Source organism: Sphaerodactylus townsendi, linkage group LG04 (genome assembly GCF_021028975.2).
Source record: "Sphaerodactylus townsendi isolate TG3544 linkage group LG04, MPM_Stown_v2.3, whole genome shotgun sequence".
Classification (NCBI taxonomy): domain Eukaryota; kingdom Metazoa; phylum Chordata; class Lepidosauria; order Squamata; family Sphaerodactylidae; genus Sphaerodactylus; species Sphaerodactylus townsendi.
Window position 1 is genome coordinate 5,243,585 of NC_059428.1, and position 21,221 is coordinate 5,264,805.

The 21,221-nt window shown below is 46.3% G+C and overlaps 1 protein-coding gene across 1 annotated transcript in view; it reads left to right on the plus strand.

The window, feature by feature from the left end:
* Positions 1 to 21,221, plus strand: part of UVRAG (UV radiation resistance associated) — a 108,612-nt gene that overhangs the window by 77,915 nt on the left and 9,476 nt on the right. The window contains exons 13-14 of the mRNA XM_048495116.1: positions 4,912 to 4,990; positions 18,213 to 18,304. Coding sequence (XP_048351073.1) covers positions 4,912 to 4,990; positions 18,213 to 18,304 — 171 coding nt within the window. The remainder of the gene's footprint in view (positions 1 to 4,911; positions 4,991 to 18,212; positions 18,305 to 21,221) is intronic.

Sequence of the window (21,221 nt, forward strand, 5' to 3'; positions counted from 1 at the left end):
CATGTGGGAGGAGGGGTGGAAAATCAGCCCCCATACACACACACATATAGGCTGGCCTGGGCACGATCCTTTACCTGGGAGTAAGCTCGGTAGCTGGCATTGGGACTTGCTTCTGAGCAAACCCTCCTAGAATCGTGATTCACCTGTTGAAAACGTTGCACAGTTGCTTCACTAAGCTTACTCCTGAGTAACGCGTGCCTCAGAGCCAACCGTTTTTTCTAAACTAAAACCTCAGTATTCAGGTTAAATTGCCGTGTTGGCACTTTGCGATAAATAAGTGGGTTTTGGGTTGCAATTTGGGCACTTGGTCTCGAAAAGGTTTGCCATCACTGCCATAAACCATGTCTATCATTTACCTGTTATAAGAGATATGGGGCTGAAGCAGAGAGAGAGAGAGAGAGTGCAGCTTGTTTGGCTAGTGGGTTCAGGCCAGAGGTAATAGTCAAGTCAAGAAACATCTCTGTTCCATAGGGAGGACCCTTGGCTCAGTGGTAAAGCATCTGCTTGGGACGCAGAAGGTCCCAAGTTCATTCCCTACCATGTCTGGTTAAAAGGATGTGGCAATAGGTGACATGCCTTTGGAGAGCTGGTGCCAGTCTGAGTGGACAATACTGATGTTGATGGGCCAGTGGTGTGATTCTTGTAATGCAAGGGGTATATAGCCATGGCTTAGTCGTAGAGCATCTGCGAAGGTCCCACGTTCGATCCCCAGCACATCCAGGTCAAGGAGCAAGCAGCAGTTAATGAGAAAGACCTCTACCTTTCCTACAGAGCGGCTTCTGGCCTGAACAGACAAGACCGTCCTGATGGTCCAAGGGTCTGATTCGCTATAAGACGCATCCACCTGTTCCCAATTACGACATACCTCACAATATGAGCCCAGTGTGGATTTAGTACCTCTTGGACGCTTTAAACCTTTCTCATCAAGTTTCTAAAGTCAAATGGGCGAATCCTTAACACCATGACGAATTCATTTGCAAACGTTCGAAAATATTATACGAATTGTAACAATACAACACATCCTGCAAGATCAGATATGAGTCCTAACTTTTTGCTGGGGAGTTGAACATGAATACGATAAGTGACCACTTAGGTAAAGTGGTTTGATTTATTTATTTAGCTCGTAAGAATAGACCCACAGATATTCTTTATTGGGGGTAAAGCAACAGCTACTATCGAAAGAGAGGCTGTCAACTGAGCCCTTTTCTGGCCCCATTGCTTCCCGCGGGCTGTCTGCCCTCTCAATTCTGAAAAGTGCTACACGCATGTTTGCCAATTCATCTCTTGGCTAAATAAAAGCCACAAATGATAAAATGTAAGCCTGGGGATTTTAAGTGAGGAAACCACTCCAGAGGTTAGTGCAGGGAAGGTTTCTTGGTTACATCGAGGCTGCCAGTCCACCCAAGCCTTGAGTTGCTGACTTTTATTGTTGTTATTTATTTATTTAGATTTATAACCTGCTCTTCCTTCCAAAGCGGGCTCTGGGTGGCTTCCAGCATTTCATTGAAAGCATGCAGTATAAACATCTACAATACAACAATGGCTTAAAATCCAACCAGGGTGGGTCAATTGAAAAAACACCCCTCTTAGCTCCCCTAGCAAAAACACCCCTCTTAGCTCCCCTAGCAAAAACACCCCTCTTAGCTCCCCTAGTCCACAATGCAGAACAGAAAGGAAGGGAGGCCAGCTGAGATGGGAGCAACCCCCATTGCTGCTCTCAGCTGTAAGCCTGGTGAAGCATCTCTATCTTACAGGCCCTGCAGACTTGAGAGAGGTCATGCAGGGCCCTGGTCTCATTGGACAGAGCATTCCACCCGGCTGGGGCCAGAGCCAAGAAGGCTCCGTCCTTAGTTGAGTTCAGCTGGATGCATTTGCTATCAGTGTTCTGAACTCGCTTCTTTTGGCTCAGTTCTGGAGAAGGAAAGACGCGCTTCAGTGGAGTGCAATCTGGGTTCTTCCAAGTCAGCCCTCCTCTTCTCAAACATGTTGTGATCATTTTTTTTCCTTCAGAGGGGCAGTCATCACATTTGGGGTTTAATTCTGACCACTTTTGGCTTTCCATCTTTGAAGCATCTGTAGTAGACTTTTATACATTGACCCGCTGTTCTATGAAAGAGAGGGTTAGCTACATATCTGGGGCAAGGTTGCTGGTCTTTTTAAAAAAAATTATATTCTGCTTTTCTTCAAAAAGATCTTTCTGATGATATACATACAGGGTACGGGGATTTACTCATGACTCTCCCTCACTCTCTTCACACCAGGACTTGGCTGTTGGGAGATGAGATGACCAGATGGCTGGGATTTTTAGATGTGTCTCACCCTTCTAGTATTGTGAAAGCAGCGCTACATGGATTTTTCTCCTATCTCCTTTCTGGACAGGAGAAGACCTGCTTAGCTGTGGGAAAGAAATCAATTTGGTGCTGCTGCCTAGTATACCTATAGCCATTCTTTATAGTAAAATGTTGGTATTCACTTATGCCTGAGGTCCTGATGAAGATTGAAGAAGTTAAAACAGGGTTGGCCCTGGTTAGTACTTGGGTGTTTCTGTGTTGCTATCCAAAGGCAGGCAGTGACAAACCACCTCTGTCTTTTCCCCGAACTTGGATGGCACAGGCTAGCCTCATCTCATCAGTGCTCAGAAGCTAAGCAGGGTCAGTATTTGAATGAGTGACTGCTCAGGTATACCAGGATCAGTATGCAGATGGAAGGAAGGGCAGACCACCTGTGATCTCCTCTCGGTTAGAAAAGCCCATGGGGTTGGCTGCCACTCGATGGCACTCAGTTACTATTTCGAAACCTAAAGAGCTCGAGCTAGGCCAATCTGAGTTGGCACTAGCTAATATTTGGATGGGAGATCACCGAGGAAGCCCAAGGTTGCTATGTAGAGGCAGCCAATGACGACCCACCTCTGGAGAACCAACATGGCATAATGGTCAAGAGCATGTATTACATGGACAGATCTGTTCATGTGTGGATTGTTGGCACCCCTCCAATCTGTTGGAAGAAGAAACCACCTCCACCCACCAGGCATTCCACATTACTGCATTCCACATTACTGACGGAGCTACAACAGCAGGTGTCTAATAAGGCCTGGAAGAAGCAAAGCAGACAAACAGAAGCATAGCAGGGAGGGGGGAATGAGAAGAGACAGGCACAAGACAGAAAGCGTGGCAAGGGCTGACATCATTGGAGATAGCACACCAGTCATGGTACCCCAACGGACCCAGCTAATTGCTCTTATTAGCATCCTTATTAAAACATCACAGGAAATTTGCAGCCCAGGTCATAGTATCACGGGGAGAAACCCATCTTACTGTGGCATGCCTCTGAAGATGCCACCCCGCAGATGCAGGGGAAACATCAGGAGCGAAAACTAGCAGACCCCTGCCACCCAACCAGGAAAGGCCTCAACAGCCCATTCCTAGAATGAGTTTCTTATCATCTTAGGGGAGAGTAGAGGAAGTCATGAAGAAGGAGGGGGTGGTCATAGACTGGAATGAAACCTCCTCCTGCCCAGGCTGTGTGTATCAGAAAACCACTTGCTTGGGGTTCCTAGTGGGGGCAGATGCACCATTAGTGCAGTGCTCCTTTGCTTCTCAGAAACATCTGTCTGGCCACTGTAGAGAATAGAATGCTGAACTAGATGGGGCCCAAGGTCAAGAGTTTACCTGCTGCCCCATAACCTCTTGGGCCAGCCCTGGATGGGTCACCCTATCAAGTATGCTGAGCCTGGCCGAGCTCAGGGAGGGGATCAAGTTTCAACGTGAGGCAACAGCTGAGCTGGGGGGAAGGTGGAGTCTGGAGATCTTGCTGAAGGTCATAAGCACAGTCCAGGTAAGTCAGTCCAGTCGAAGGGTTGAGAAGTGAGTGAATAGCAGTCGACGAAGCGGCAGTGGCAAATGGCACAGACTGTCTGCAAAGTCGCTTGCCCAAAGCTAGCTTTTCCACACCTTTTATGACACTTTTCTTTCACCTTGTCTTCATCCTGAGGAAACTCAGCATGCTCTATGTGGCGTCTCTCTTGCGCTGCGTCTTTTAGCCAGTAACTCCCTGCGGCCATGAATCTGACGTTCCCTGAGTGGTTCAGGTGAGCTGGTTGGGCTACTAGTTCTGGGTTCTGCAGCTGCAGCAGGATCAGGGGTGTGTGGAGCTTCTGCAGGCACCCTGACCTCCTTCTCCCAGTTTGTCTGCTGGTCAGCTTCCTGCTGCGGAGCTACGTCTCCCTCCTGCTGCTGAAACGATGGTTGAACTAGGACATCATTCAGTTGGGGCTTTGGGGAGACTGCGTCCCCCTGACAATTCTCTTCCTCTGAGGATTCCTCACTAGCTGAGGCCTGGCCCACGACACCAAGTAATGTTGGACTTGTGGGTCACCGCACTAGAGAGCCGGCGTGGTGTAGTGGTTAAGAGCAGGTGCACTCTAATCTGGAGAACCGGGTTTGATTCCCTGCTCTGCCACTTTGAGCTGTGGAAGCTTATCTGGTGAGCCAGATTAGCTTGTGCACTCCAACATATGCCAACTGGGTGACCTTGGGTTAGACGCAGTTCTTCGGAACTCTCTCAGCCCCACTCACCCCACAGGGTGTCTGTTGTGGTGAGGGAGAAGGGAAAAGAGAGCCCCTTTGAGTCTCCTTACAGGAGAGAAAGGGGAGGGGGGTATAAATCCAAACTCTTCATCATCTTAAAAGGTTGAGAGCTGCCCCTTTAGGGAATCCACATTATTCCTGCTTTCAGATCTAGCTAAATCTGTTGTCCATTTGGGGTTGGTCGAAATAGCTTGTGTGCACGAGCTCTCTTGTCAACTGAGTAAATCTTGCAAATGACTTTGGCATGGCTCTTGGGAGAATGGAGAATGCTTAAAGTTGATTGACGGCCTTACTTCAATGTACTTTTATTCTCTTTCCATTTCAGATTTCCTCTGAATCCAAAAGGAGGAGAGAAACTGCAGTTTGAGTACGGAGTCTATCTTCTCAACAAAAACATTGCACAGGTATTTTATCACTATCAATATTATACAATTGTGTAGCAAAAAGAACATTCTGGGAAGATACAGTGGGTTATTTTATGTGTCGCGTGAGGGGTATGCTCATTACAGGCAGACAACCTCTTTGTTTTGAGGGTTGGTGTTTTTTGGCATGCTGTGAGCACACTGGAGACAAGACTGGACTGTAAACATAAAGTAGGGAGGAAAAGTAGTAACCTAACTTATTTGCCCACTCAAAATCCAAAACAAAATCCATGTGATAACTTTTTAATAATTATGGTTGTGAAATATGCTGTCGTGTCACAGTCAACTTATGGCCCAAAGGGTTTTTAAGGCAAGAGAGATTCAGAGGTGGTTTGCCATTGCCTGCCTCTGTGTAGTGACCCTGGACTTCGTAGATGGTCTCCCATCCAAATATGAGGGCTTACTCTTCTTAGCTTCTGAAAGCTGGTGTGATTGGGCTAGTCTGGGCCATCCAGCTCTGGCCAGAAGATATGCAGAGGTGGTTTGCCATTGCCTGCCTAGGGACACTTTGACTCCTTGGTGGTCTCCCATCCAAATACGAACCAAGGCTGGCCTTGCTTTGCTTTGAGTACACTCTAGCCTGTGCTATCCAGGTCAGAGCTTGTTTAATATCTACATGCGCTCCCTGGGCCATCTGGTTTGTTGCTCTGGGCTGGGTTGTCTTCAATATGCAGATGAAACCCAGCTTTTTTTGGGTTGGTGGAAGGCCAGCCGACTGCTGCCCCTGAGGTATTGGTTCTGTGGTCTGGCAGCTGTGACTGGATGGTTTGAAAAGAATAGACTGAAGCACAATCCAATGGAAAGGGAGGTCCCGTGACTGAGTCGGGGGACACTGGTGGAGGGTTTCCAGCTGCCATAACTTGACAGGGTAGCTTTAACACCTGCCTCCCTTGTCAAGAGCCTGGATATGACCTAATAGTCCTCCTTATTAATGGAGGTCCAGCCCACACATACGGCCAAAGTGGCCTTTAACCATCTTTGACAGGGTAGACAACTTGACCCCACAGTGATCCATTCAGTGGTCACCTCCAGGTTGGATTACTGTAACTCATTCTACGTGGACCTACACTTGATCTGGAAATTAAAATTGTCCGGAATGTGGTGGCAAGACTTATGACTGGGACAACAGTGAGACAGCATATTGCACCTATACTATACCGGCTGTACTGGCTACCAGGGGAATTCTGGATAGTGTTCAAGGTTTTGGTTCTGACCTTTCTGAGTGGTCCATGGCCCTCATATCTTGAAATTGCATCTCCCCATATTGCCCTCAGGGGATACTTCAGTCCTCCAGTAGTAACCTCCCAGTGGTCCTTGGCCCCAATGACATTAGTTGGCCTCAACTAGCACCAGGGGTTTTTTTGACACTGGCTCCAGCTTGGTGGAACTCTCTTGTTGGATGACAACAGGGCCCTGCAGGACCGTAATCAGTTCCTCAGGGCTGTAAGACAGAGATGTTCCACTGGGCTTTTGATTAAGGTCTCCATTAGTCCGTATTTTCCGGCCTTCCCAATTTCCATCTTGCGCATTTATTGCGCAATTTTCCGTCTCCTCCCCACTCCTGAAATTTTACAGTAAAAGGATTTAAATCAGAATGAGGGATGGTGCAGATTATTAGGTTGGGGTTCTGGGACTCTTATTGAAATAGCCATCTTTAGGTATGTACGTAATTTTAGAACTAAATTATTTGTTATTGGAATTTTAATGTTTTATTGATTATTATTGTTTGCCGCCCTGTGCCCGGCTCAGGCTGGGCGGGGTAGAAATATAATTAATAAATAAATTAGGGTCAATCAAGATGACGCAAAACGTGGAAGCTTTTGAACTGACAGGAACTGTTTATCAGGTCAGATGTGACAAAATAATTTGTTTTGATGGAAGGGAAAGCAGATTTTTTTGGCCAATCATGAAAACTGGTATTATTTTTGCAAAATAGCCCAAGCTCGCCATTTTGGATTGCTGATGGTGTTGGGTTCTGGCATTTGCATCCTGGCAAAGAAGTAAATGAAAGAGAGGCATCACATTGGGTCTTTGCGATCTGTTGCTGCTATTGCTGTTTGATTTTACTGTGTTATTGTTATGGTGTTTTTATTGTTTTATTGTTTGCGAGCCCTGCAGGGGAAGGTGGGATATAAATTGAAATAATCAATAGATAAATAAGAAAAAAGATTGAGGCTGACAAATGTAATGTAAAACCCCAAGCCAGAAGCTCACTTCTCTTTGAAGACCAAAAGCAGAAGGACATATTGATGGTCCTTGATGTCAGCAATGTGATATTAACATTGTAAAGTAGTGTACAGATTTTGCTTTGAACAGTGAGCAACCCAAAACTGCAAAAATGTGGGTCATCCACACCTTTGTCACAGAATCATAGAAACAGAGTTGGCTGGGACATGCTGACTGTCTTCAGCCCTTTGACAATTTCAATTATTCTAAAAGACGGCTATCACTGTTTATGATAAGCTTCCTAGGACTAGCCATAAGGATGTAAGAAGAGCCCTGTTGGATCAGACCCGTGGTTCACCTCAGCCTGCATCTTGTCTTGCACAAGCCCTGACTATCTACCCTGGAGGACCATCAGACAAGGCTGAGAGGCCGAGCCTCTCCCCAACATTGTCTTATGGCCCAGGGTGGCTGTCGTTATTCATTTGTCTTTGCCATTCACTCCTGGTGTTTCCCAAAGTCAGAAGTTCATCTGCTTTCTTGCACTTCAGTTCCAACAATTGAGCAAAACTCTGTTTTCCTTCAAATAAAGGTGATGAATTCTCTTCAAGCTGGGAGAGGAGATCTCTGAGCCAAATCCATTGAATTTACACAATTGTTTTGATTGGGTGTCTGTCATAGTTGCTGTGAAGGAATGGGAACAGTAAACAACATGAAAGTTTATGGTTTGTCTTAGGCCTTTTCCTCCTTTTTTCCCCTTGCTGGGAAGTTCCTGATTCTTTCATTTTAAAGTTCCGTGTGTGTTCTACGCCTGCTAGTGGTCTCTTCAATATAGCAGAAGATTAAATCTAGTTTATTTCCCTGCTGTTTTAAGCAGCAGCTTTTTACCTTTGATAAAATCTGGTGTGATGTTGAATTGACCACTAGAGCAGTGGTGGCGAACCTTTGGCACTCCAGATGTTATGGACTACAATTCCCATCAGCCCCTTCCAGCATGGCCAATTGGCCATGCTGGAAGGGGCTGATGGGAAATGTCGTCCATAACATCTGGAGTGCCAAAGGTTCGCCACCACGGCACTAGAGGGACCAAAGCACGTGCAGAACTTAAAAAAAATATCCCAATGAAACACGAATTTTGAGGCAGAAATAAAGAGAATGCGGGACAGTCCTTAAACTTTTATAAACCCAGATTACAATGAATAGATCAGGAAATGCTTTCCCCACCTCACAGTGATCACTGTGTGATCTCTATGTCTTTCACTTGGATTTTGCTAGTGTTTTGAATTTCAGTGGCTAAATCTGTATTTCAAACCACCCTTGTTTTGGAATGTGGAGTTTGCTTTAATATTATGTCACTTCCCTGGATGAAGATAACAACAACAAAAACGAGAGTTTAATTTCCAGGTTTCTCCTTTAGGCTTCTGCCCTCTTGATCCTCAAAAGAAAAAGAAAAAGACCTGTTGATGTAATTGGTTACATTAATGTGTAAATTCTCTCCAAGTGAGGTCATACGGAGGGAATACACCCCGTCTTGAAATATGAGAAATGTTGCTTCACGCTATGGAAAAGTTTAAATAAATACAGAGGTATAAACTTGGGGAAGTTTTATGTTAGGATACAAGCCTGTTAAAAAAAAGAAGGTAAAAATCTGAACGTTGATACTTTTGCGTGGCGTATTTGGGAGGTTGAGTTCTTTAATAACTGCATTGTCCTTTAAGTCTCCCCTCCCCATTCCCAGTGTAAAATAGCCCTTGACTCATTCACCTTTTATGCGTCCCTTTACTTCTATTTTTAAAATTGGAATCCATTTTAACAAGCCTGCTTTAAGAATGCATTTCTCATATAAAAATTGGTTCCCATATTTTCATTAAATAGAACCCCTTCCTCCAGAGAGCGATGTCACACTTGGATTTTATTTGAGTCCGGTAGCACCTTGGAGACCAACAAGATTTGCAGGGTATAAGCTTTCGAGAGTCAGAGTTCCCTTCGCCAGGTATGGTTTTATTGGGAGTTAAACCTACCCAGTTGCCTTTCGCCACATGAGTCCTGTGACCCCTCCAACCTTTCAAGTCAGTAGTTCTCGGTCTTTTCTGAGCTACCCAATAGCCTGTTTTTTTGTTTGACAACACAGCAAAGGGCAATGGGTATAGCGTGCAAGACACAATGAACAAACAAAACCCCAGATACTCCCTGGTAAACAAACACATATGTGAAAAGTGAACAACAACAGCATAAAAACAGCATAAAAACAACAATAATCCAAAACCATAAATAAACACCTGATGGCAGCCCCCTCCCCCCCTTTCTGTTCCCATGGGAGGCCAATAACGATGATATTTTCAATTCAACCTGGCTGGCTAGATGTAAAAGCCCGGTGGTATAGCCCCGTCTTACAGGCCCTGCGGAAACAGTTTAGGTCCCACAGGGCCCTGATCTCACTGGACAGCCTATTCTACCAGGTGGGGGCCAGAACTGTAAAGGATAGTCAGCCGGATATCTTTTGGGCCAGGGAACACCAGCAGGTTTTCCTCCAATGAGTGGAAGGACTTCATGGAGCAATATGGGGAGATGCGGTCCTGCAGGTATTTTGATTGGCTCTGTCTACCAAGTCCCTTCAAATGAACCTTCCAGGGCCTTCTGCATGCAAAATACTCTGTCAGTGAGCCACAGCACCTATCTTGACCCCTGGCTGGGTGAATTTTTTCTAACCTGGTATGCAAGAGAACCTTTGCAGTTGTAGAAGATATATCAACACCCTCAAACAACTATGTGGATCTGGATCATAGGTCCCCAGGTAGGGTTGGCGACATTCAGACAGGTCCCGGAGATCTTTTGAAATGACACCTGATCTCTAAATTACAGTGAGAGATAGTTCCCCTAGAGAAGGGGCTACTTTGAAGGGTGGACTATGTGGCGTTACCCCTTGCTGAGACTCCTCAGGCTCCAACCCCGGAAATCTCCCAATCCAAAATTGGGAACCTCTTTGGCTGATCAGCTGCTAACAACTCTGCATTGGAAAACTTGACTTCTTACCCCTTTTTTAACCTGGATGTTCGCATTTCCAGCTGCAAGACATACACTTATGTCAAGGAAGAATCCTGCCTGTCTCTTTAAGCTGGAAAGGGAGAGACATAAGTGGTTAAAAGAACCGTTCACTCTGCAAACAAGAAGCTGTATCTCCCAGCGTGCCGAAATTTGCAAAACCAGTTGAGAGTATCATTTTTAAATTTTATTGTCTGTGTGCGTACAGCCTGACAGGCAGTTGCACAATTAGGGAATTAATTTATCTGGTTGACCCGCCCAGTACTCCAGGCTCAATTTTTTATTAATCTCCCTGGAATATCAGTAGGACACAGCAATACTCCCTTTGGAATCTCACATTCCTGCATTAAGCTGTTCCGACACTCTGCTAATTGGTGCCTTCTCAGGAAAGGCAAATGATGATGGAACTGGGAAACTGGTTAGCTGCCACAGTTAAAAATGTGTGCTTGAATTATATATTTGCGGAATTGTCTGCAGCTATCATACCCCTCCTCCCAAATCAGCATTTCTTGCCTCTCTGCTATGAGCACTTGGGGCAAGATAATGAGTGAACAGTAGCATCTCTGTATTGTCGAAGGCTTTCACGGCCGGATTCAACTGCTTCCAGAAAACCCACCAGAACCAGTAGCATCTCTGGCTGGCCATCCTGGGCCTTAAACAGAGCTTTTTGATTGGCTCAAAGCATTGTTTAGTGGCGTAGTAGTAGAGCCTGCAGAGGCCCTGGCTGCTCCAAACCATCTCTTGTCTGGGCTTACTGGACTTTGCACATCCCCTGTGGACTCATTGCTGTCCAGGAGAAGGCCAACGCCATAAGTCCTCTTTAGTCAGCATGGCTAGTAGCCACAGATGGCCTCTTGGTCCAATTGCCAGCATTTAAATGCCTGTTGAAAAGAGGTCCACTTTGGCTCATCGCAGCAGTGGCGTAGTGGCTAAGAGCAGTGGCTAAGAGTAGGTGCACTCTGATCTGGAGGAACCGGGTTTGATTCCCCGCTCTGCCGCTTGAGTTCTGGAGGCTTATCTGGGGAATTCAGATTAGCCTGTACACTCCCACACACACCAGCTGGGTGACCTTGGGCTAGTCATAGCTTCTCGGAGCTCTCTCAGCCCCACCCACCTCACAGGGTGTTTGTTGTGAAGGGGGAAGGGCAAGGAGATTGTAAGCCCCTTTGAGTCTCCTGCAGGAGCCAAACTACTCCTCCTCCTCCTCCTCCTCCTCCTCCTCCTTCTATGTCATTTTGGGCTCATCAACTGCGTTTTAATTGTCCTTTACTCTGACCATTTATGTGTGAGGCGGGGGTGGTGGTGGTAGAAGTGAGTTCACATTTCACTCCACTGCCTCCCTCTCACAGCCCAGTGAGACTCTTCCCTTCAAACAAGAAACTTAAATCAGCGGACGCATAGTGACACCTAAGAAAAGCACAGCGAAAGTTATCTTGAGCACGGAGCCAAGAAAGCTTTTACCTGACTTGCAGCCTCCTTTCGGACAGCGCTGTCAAATTCCCTTGATGACTCGGAATTAAAATGATTGAGTGAAAATAGTTTGTAGCCGTTAGCTTTATGCCGAGAATAGCCTTTCCTTTTCCGTACCTTCCCAACCTGGCTGTATTTGGAGTCGGTCTCTGCCTGCCTTAAAACCCTTGATGCAATTATTTACATGCTGCAATTGGATGTTGAGGATGGACTTCTCAAAAATATGTGTCTTTGTTAAACACCCTCTGTGTAACACCTGCCATTTACTTTTTAAAAAGGGGAGGCACAGATCTTTATTCAGGCAAATTCAACAGAATTTTACATCTTCTGGTGTTGTAAAGAAAAATAAAATGGCAAAGATTTTTGTAGGTTATATACTCACTATATCCACTGCTATAGAGCCAGAGTGGTGGTGTGGTTAAGAGCAGGTGGATTCTAATCTGGAGAACCGGGTTTGATTCCCCACTCCTTCACATGTGCAGCGGACTCTTATCTGGGGGACCAGATATTTTTTCTGCACTCCTTCATTCCTGCTGGGTGACCTTGGGCTAGTCACAGTTCTTCGGAGCTCTCTCAGCCCCACCCACCTCACTTGATTCTCTGTTCCGCTCTTCAACGGGGGATAAAAACTGGGAAGGCAAACTAAATCAACCCTCGCTGAACAAGAGGGAAAGAGAAGAAGGAAAAGGAAGGAAGACCAAGGACAGGAAAGGGAAGGAGGAAAGGAAAATGGGGAGAGGGGAAACGTCTTGCAGCCTGATGCTGAGAAGCACCTCCATCCCATTAAAACTGGGAAGACATAACTGGTGAGCTGCAAGCACACCCTTTCATGTTGCTCCAACAGCTCAATAAATTAGGATGCTGTGAGTTTTTATTTTCTCCTGACACAGACGCAGGTGAAACGTCAGGAGAAAATACTACTGGAACACGGCCATACAACCCGGAAAACCCACAGCATCCTAGTGATTCTGGCCGTGAAAGCCTTCAACAATACATAGCTCAAGAAATTGGTTTACCTTTACTAGGGCGTGTTTACTTTGTGAAATACAGACTTGTATTTACAGCGTTAGACGTTGTCTTGAATTTGCAGTAGCGGGGGGTGGGGGCCACTAAGAATGTGGCCTGGGAGCCAACGGCGCAGCAGCCCGAAAAAGTTTGGGAACTTTTAGATGGATTCCACTAGCAACAAGATTTTGGGGGTAGAAACGTTCAAGTATCGAAGCTTCCTGCCTCAGATGTTGCACGTTGTACATCTGCTTCCTAATTTTGCTTGTCCCTTCTTCATATCATCTTTTCTGACCCGGATCGAAGCACTGATGTCATCTGTACTAAGCTTGTGAGCTTTGGCTCCAGGAAACTTATACCCTGGACAACTCTGTTGGGCTTTTAAGGTCACACATAACGCTGCCTCGTCAGACCCTTGGTCACAGCAACTCAGACTGGCAGAGGCTTTCCGGGGTCTCGGGCAGAGGTCTTTCACATTCACCTACTGCCTGGTCCTTTCTACCGGGGACGCTGGGGATTGAACCTGCATGCTGCTGGGCTCGAATTTTGCATTGCTCTGAGTGCGATAAGAGAGGTCGTAGTCTTCTCCAGCGGGTTCCAGCGAGCAGTTCCCTTCGCTTTCCCCACGAGCCGAGCTTTCAAGTGAAACTGAAATTCCCACCTGTCCCTCGTCTTGAGTGTCCCTGAACCCCAACTTGTAAGTATTTTGGGAGGTTTCTGCATCTCTGCAGAGACTCCCAACGGCTAGTGAGAACTGAGCGGTCTTTGCAGAATAGAAGCGAACAGCAGCCCTCGGTTAGCCATGCTGAAAGGTAATCGCTGTGCCGGAGAAGGGTGTCTTAAATCACTTGAAATCCGTCTTAATCTGGACTCCCCTAAGAGCTTTAGGCTGTGTTCCCAATAACAGGCAGGCTGACAAATATGCTCTCGATTTGTTTTGTTTGTGGACTCAAGCTCTCCCGGTCCCATCCACACTGACTCCCCTGGTGCAGCCAAGATGGACGGTGCTGCTCCGACCATCTTTCACTCAGAGAGAGGTGGCCAGCCATCTCAACAATGGTGTGGAAAAGCTCGGAAGCGTGAAGCGCCGCGGGCGCACTGAGGAACGCTTCCTCAAACATTTCCGTAGCAGCTTCACAGAGCTGTCAGGAGGCTAATTTCTGCAGCCACAGAAGGTCTGCCAAGAGTGCGTGCTCTGCTCCAAGCTCATATATTGGATGCCCCCCCCCCCCCCAAAAAAAAAAAAGCCCCAGCATAGCTTATGTTAATGTGCAGCCAGTGGGAAACAGGTTCCTAGAGGTATCAAGTTTCGGAGACTTTTCTGGGAAAGAAGGAGGCCGGAAGAAATCACACAAGTAAGTAGAAGGAGAAAAGGTTGTGTATTTGTGAATCATGCATCTTGGTGATCTGTATTTCTCCCAACTAATTTAATCAGTGTCTTCCCTATCTGTGTCCAAAGCTTAAATTGGGTAACAGTCTGTTAACTACATATTATTAACTATTCATTATCAGTCTTCAAGCCTCCGTTTAAGAACCTTCAAAGAAGAAGACTCCACCACACTCTGAGGCATCGTATTCCACTGTCCAACAGACCTTACTGTCAGGAAGTTCTTCTTAATATTTAGGTGGAATCTCTTTTCCTGTACCTTGAATCCATTACTCCTTGTCCTAGTCTCTGGAGCTTCAACATGACATCCCCTCAGATATTTAAATATAGCTATCATATCACCCCTTACCCTTCTCTTCTTCTCCAGACTAAACATACCCAACTCCCTAAGTCTGTCCTCATAGGGCATGGATTCCAGTCCTTTTACCATTTTAAGAACGTAAGAAAGAGCCTGGTGGATCAGACCAGAGTCCATTTAATCCAGCACTCTGCTACTCTCAGTGGCCCACCAGGTACCTTTGGGAGCTCACATGCAGGATGTGAAAGCAATGGCCTGCTGCTGCTGCTGCTCCCGAGCACCTGGTCTTCTAAGGCATTTGCAATCTCAGATCAAGGAGGATCAAGATTGGTAGCCATACATCGACTTCTCCTCCTTTTAAAGCTATCCAGGTTAGTGGCCATCACCACCTCCTTTGGCAGCATTTTGGTTGCCCACCTCCGGACCCGTTCCAGCTTGTCAATATCCTTCTTAAATTGCGATGCCCAGAACTGAACCCAGTACTCTAGGTGAAGACTGACCAATTCAGAGTAGCGAGGTGCATTTACTTCCCTTGATCTAAATACTGTACTCTTATTGATGCAGCCCAGAATTGCATTGACTTTCTTGGCTGCTGCATCACACTGCTGACTCATGTTCAGTTTGTGGTCTACTAAGACTCCCAGATCCCTTTACATGTACTGTTGTCAAGACAGGTGTCACTCATATCTGTGCATTTCATTTTTTCTGCCTAAGCGTTTGTCTCTGTTGAAATCCATTTTGTTCGTTTTGGCCCAGCTCTTTAATCTGTCCAGATCATTTTGAATCCTGCCTCTGTCCTCCAGGGTATTAGCTACCCCTCCTAATTTGATGTCATCCGTAAATTTGATTACTATGCCCTCTATTCCATCATCCAAATCATTGATAAAAATGTTGAACAACACTGGGCCCAGGACATAACCCTGCAACACCCCAGTAGTCATTTCTCTCCAGGATGAAGGTGAGCCACTGGTGAGCACTGTTTGGGATGGGTCAGTCAACAAAGTACAAATCCATCTAATGGTAGCCCTGTCTAGCCCACAAGTCACCAGCTTGCTTGCAAGGATGTTATGGGGACCTTGTCAGCCTTAATGAAATGAAGGTATGCTACATCCACAGCATTCCCTTCATCTACCAAGCTTGTCACTCTGATCTGGAGGAACCGGGTTTGATTCCTAGCTCTGCCGCTTGAGTTGTGGAGGCTTATCTGGGGAATTCAGATTAGCTTGTACACTCCCACACATGCCAGCTGGGTGACCTTGGGCTAGTCACAGTTCTTTTGAGCTCTCTCAGCCCCACCCACCTCACAAGGTGTTTGTTGTGAGGGGGGAAGGGCAAGGAGATTGTAAACCCCTTTGAGTCTCCTACAGGAGAGAAAGGGGGGATATAAATCCAAACTCTTCTTCTTCTTCTTCTAGAAAAAAAAAGAGATAGATTAGTCTGGCATGACTTGTTTTTGAGAAACTTGTGTTGATTTTTAGTGATCACAGCATTCCCTTCTAAGTGCTTACAGACTTTCTCTTTAATGATCTGCTCTAGAACCCACACATTTGTTTTTCTGGTGGTCCACAGCATCTGTAAAGCTCTCATCCAACACTGAATTTTAAAGGAATCTACTTTTTCCCTGTCAGCTTTCTTCACTGTCCAATTTTTTAGACTCCTACGTGGTAGCAAGGAAAACTATGGCATTAATTATCTTGATCTCAGTTGCCAGCAACCCATCCTTATACTTAAGAATCTTTCTGGATCCAGTCTCAGTCCCCATCAGATTCTTTGGGTTCAGTTTCCCTTTCGGTTGAGAAAGGAGCCAAGGAGAAGAAATTGCTCCTTACAGTTACGTAATTCCCTGATTCTGGATTCTAGCTAAATCCCAAATCTCTGCTTGATTATCCTCAAACACCAGATATTAAAGATCTTGGCTCCGCTGATGTTATTTGCTTTCTTCTTCAATGTCTGTAATTTAATAAAGAAATTAAACAGATCTGAAACACGGCTTCACAGGAATTCTTCAGTTCTGCTTTACATTACATTTGAGGATGCAGTTTTAAACACAAATCCCAAATCCTCACAGTGTTTGAAACCCTTTGAAACGAGTAAAGTTTATTTCCAAGCAAATATGCACCAGATCAAGCTATCGAGATGTTTTATTTTGAAAGAGTTTCTTCCTCTAGTGTTGTTTAATATTTCTTTGGGTAATGGCCTGAAGCTACAGGCAGATGCGCACACTATCCCCCTCCCCTCCATATGTAATGACCACACCACAGTCCAACTGTGAGGTCATAAAGTCTTTGATCTCCCTTCCCTCTGCTTTCCTTGATCTGTGTCTATTCTTTCCCCGATTTGCAGAAAATCATGGTTGATCAGGACCTCCAGTACAGTATTGCTTGTCTGTGTCTCCTTCCGCACATGCAGAATAATGCACTTCCAATCCATTTTCAGTGCACTTTGCAGCTGGATTTGACTGTGCGGAATAGCAAAATCCACTTGCAAAGAATTGTGAAAGTGGATTGAAAGTGCATTATTCTGCATGTGCGGAAGAGGCTTCTGTGCTGGGGCCAAAATGCACTGTTTGAACTTGGTTTCCAGCTTTGACCTGAAGTTGAATCACGGTTTGTGGAAGCCTGGGAGATAATTGGGTTTCAGGAGAGGAGGACACTATGTGATCCGAAGGTGCAGCTTTAGTAGTCAGGCCAAGGTTTGGACACCATATATCAGCGGTTCCCAACCTGGAGTACGCATACCCCCAGGGATATGCACCAGAATGTTTGGGGTATGTGAAAAAAGTTATGTAATGGGTGTGCTAATTTGGTTGTTCAATTTTAGGGAACTGGGTTGCTTAGTTGGTGAACTGATCTGTGTGGGAAGGCAACAGCCCCCATCCCACCCCCAGCGTGGTGTCAAGGTTAAGAACTGGTGGATTCTATTCTGGAGAACCAGGTTTGATTCCCCACCTGAGTGGCAGTGGCTTATCTGGTGGACCAGATGTGTTTCCAAACTCCTACATTCCTGCTGGGTGACCTTCAGCTAGTCACAGTTCTTCTGAACTCTCTCAGCCCCACCTGCCTCACAAGATGAGATCTGACTAGCCTGGTGCTACGCTACTTAGCGGCAACTTTTCTCTAGCTTACCCCACCTCACAGAACTACTTACTCTGTTGAAAGCTGCGGAGTTATGGAAAGAAGAAGAGTTTGTATTTATATCCCACCTTTCTCTCCTGTAAGGAGATTCAGGGTGGCTTACAAGCTCCTTTCCCCTTCCTCTCCCCGCAACAGAGTAAGTAGTTCTGCGAGGTGGGTAAGCTAGAGAAAAGTTGCCGCTAAGTAGCATAGCACCAGGCGAGTCAGATCTCATCAGATTTCCAAAGCTAAGCAGGTCCGGCCTCGTCTAGTATTTGGAAGGGAGACGACCTCCACAGAATACCAGGGTTGTGACATGAAGGATGGCAAACCACCTCTGAACATCTCTTGACGTGAAAACCCTCTGGGAGTTATCAGAACTCTGCTCAGCAAAACTCAGCAAAAAAAGAGGTCTTTTGGTTTCTTTTGTAATAATAGTGGCTTGAAGGCTTTGAAGAGGAGGGTTCCAGATGACGCTCCTGCTCATTCGCCTAGTTTTCTGTGGGCAAGGATTTCTTAATAGGGAAGAACATGCTGTCGTACGCCCTGGAACGGTACAGTCCTAACAGGTCTGCGGTGGAATCAAAATGCTCAGTGTCTTGTTCCACATGACTTCCTTAGTTTTTGGGGGACGCAGCTTGCAAAGCCACAGACCGCCTTGAGCTCCCTCGGAATCACGCCCCAGATATTCCGAATTTGCTAATTTTGCCCAATCTTTCTTCATAGCTAAGATACCAACATGGGCTGGGGACCCCAGATCTACGGCAAACCCTTCCTAACCTGAAGAACTTCCTGGAGCACGGGCTCATGGTCAGGTGGTAAGTGCCTCTTTTATCGGTACGACTTGGCAGAGGACAGCGGGTGGAAACCCAGGGAGAAAGTGTTGTAGAATCTGTTGTAACAAAAAGGAAGGCATCAAGGATTTTGCGGGGGGAATCTTGTTTTTCCATGTATCCCCTCCCCCGCTATTTCTTCTCTCTCTTACCTGGTAGCACACAACCTTATCTCTGGAGGAACCGGGTTTGATTTCCAGCTCTGCCGTCTGAGCTGTGGAGGCTTATCTGGGGAATTCAGATTAGCCTGTGCACTCCCACACACGCCAGCTGGGTGACCTTGGGCTAGTCACAGCTTCTTGGAGCTCTCTCAGCCCCACCCACCTCACAGGGTGTTTGTTGTGAGGGGGGAAGGGCAAGGAGATAGTCAGCCCCTTTGAGCCAGTTCACCATTTTGCCTGCCAGCCACTTCCTTGTACTTTCCATTTGTGGAAGTTGCCTACAGCTTTTTTTTTGGGGGGGGGGGGGGGGGGGGGGGGGCATTTTGGTCTGGCTTTTTTATGCTGGACCATGTCAATTTCACAAATTCTATCACTGTAGTGATAGATCTTCAGCCTTAGCATTAAAAATAAAAGAGAAAGCCCTTCTGAGCATTTTAAAATGGGGGGCCTGCTGAGAAACTGCTGTTATGTGGGCTGGGAAAGGTGTAAAGGAGCCAGAAAACCCCAAAGAAAGCTTAACTCACAATGATCTTCTTCGCTTTCTCTGCAAATGGAGGGGAAAAGCCACATTTTTCCAAAAACTGCGGGGATTCTCTAACTTGAGAGCACAGCAAGTTCCAAAGAGGGGAAACGTGTGCATAACCGAGAATCAAACCTGAAGGGCATATAGGCTCAGTGTGCAGGAGATCACAAATGCGCAAATGGCCATTGAGTCTTACATTGTGGATTACACATTGTAAGTCAGTGCGGTCAGTAGGATGAGAAACGTAATAAGCAATGCATTGAGACTAGGATTGAAGAAATCTGAAACTTCTGGTCCAGCATCATGTCTCACACAGTTCCTCTGGGGATCCAACAGTAGGAGACCGAGGCCAAGATTTGGTCGCCCTCCTCTGGACCATTCCAGCTTGTCAATATCCTTCTTGAATTGCGGTGCCCAGAACTGTACCAGGTCTAACCAATGCAGAATGGAGAGGTACAGTTACAGCCCTCGATCTAGGCACTATACTCCTATTGATATGGCCCAGAATCGCATTGGCTTTCTTGGGCGCTGCATCACACAGCTGACTCATGTTCTGTTTGTGGTCTACTAAGACTCCTGGATCCCTTTCACATGAAGTGTTGTCAAGCCAGGTGTCACCCATCCTATATCTGTGCATTTCGTTTTTTCTGCTCCCTCTGTTATAACCTCTGTTATGTGCCCCCTTAGTCATCTCTTTTCTAAACTGGAAAGTCCCAGACTCCTCAGCCTTTCCTCATAGGGAAGGGGGTCCAACCTGTTCATCTTGGTCTTCTCTACTTTTTCCTGTCCCACAATATCCTTTTTTGAGATATGGGTAGCTAGAACTGCCCATCTTCTGTCCATGTGCAGACCCTTGCATATTCAGAGCCGTAGAAAACCTTTTAAAGGAAACGTTAATCGATTTTGCAGTATATCCAAGCATTACTGGTTGCACAGGTTCGTATTCCAAATGGGATAATTACAGATTTTGGCAGCGTACCTCTTTGCGAGCAGCCCAGCATTTCTCGTCCGGTAGATATGGATGGTTGTGTCTTTCGAAACTACCTCCACTGGGGCCAGCTACAGCAAGTGAGCCAGCTAATAAATGGATCAAATGCTCCTTTTATTACACATGTCATTTGCATAACTCAATTTGCTCCGCGTAAATGGCAGAATTTGGCTTTCCCGATTCGGAGAATTCTGCTGCCTGAGTTAAGAGAAGGCCTCTGTCCCCCGGCGCCTCCTTGGAGTGGCATGTTCTCATTATCAAGACAAAACACATTCCTCGCCTGGCTAATATTTCAAAACCTGCATGGACATTAGCTGTAGTTCTCCGGGACTATCGCTTTTCCCCACCAGCCGCGTATCTATGCCTCATTTCTTTCTCACCTCTAAGGCTCAGATAGGCCTGATGATTCTGAACAGGACCTCTAGGTACTTTCTTACGGCATAAACAGTAATGAGGCTTTTCACAGATCCTCTCTCGAGGGGGAGATTAGAGGGGCCTTGTTTCCAGCTCGGGCGGCCGGGCATGAACATGCTTGGCTGCAAGAGTCCGGCTCACATGTGCCTGTGCGGAATGTGCGCGTGCAAATGTCTGTGCACAGATGGTTAAATTGATATCTGCGGGGCCCGGCTATTAAAATTAAGATTTATGGCCGCATATATTCAGCGGGTCAGCCGTGCTGTTGATTGGCCGCAGTCTATGAGTCCCAAGACTGACAAAGCGTTGCCAGATGCCCCTCTGCATCAGTAGCCGGAGGACAGGAGAATATTGTCTCTTGCTGAGTTTTTTTTCCCTCACTTGTGGATGTTCTGCAACATGGTTTCTTCCTCTTTGACGGTCTGTCTGCTTTTTGGTAACCGCTTGAGAAAAGTAGGCATATAATGGGACAGTTATATTATGTTTTCTGTTCTCTCCCAGAGTTCGGGGCAGGTTTCGGTAGATTTCCCCAGTGCTGTACTTCATAAGAGAAACATGTGTTGAACGCTCGTCACCCAGTAAATGAGCAAGATTCAAATCCCGTAGCACCGTAGAGACCCAACAATATTTCCAGGATATAAGAAGAGTTTGGGTTCATACCCCACCTTCTCTTCTGTAAAGAGTCTCAAGGCGGCTTACAAACTCTTTCCCTTCCTCTCCCCACAAGAGGCACCTTGAGAGGTAGGCAGGGCTGAGAGAGTTTAGAGAACCGTGATTGGCCCAAAGTCACCCAGCAGGCTTCATGTGGAGGAACGG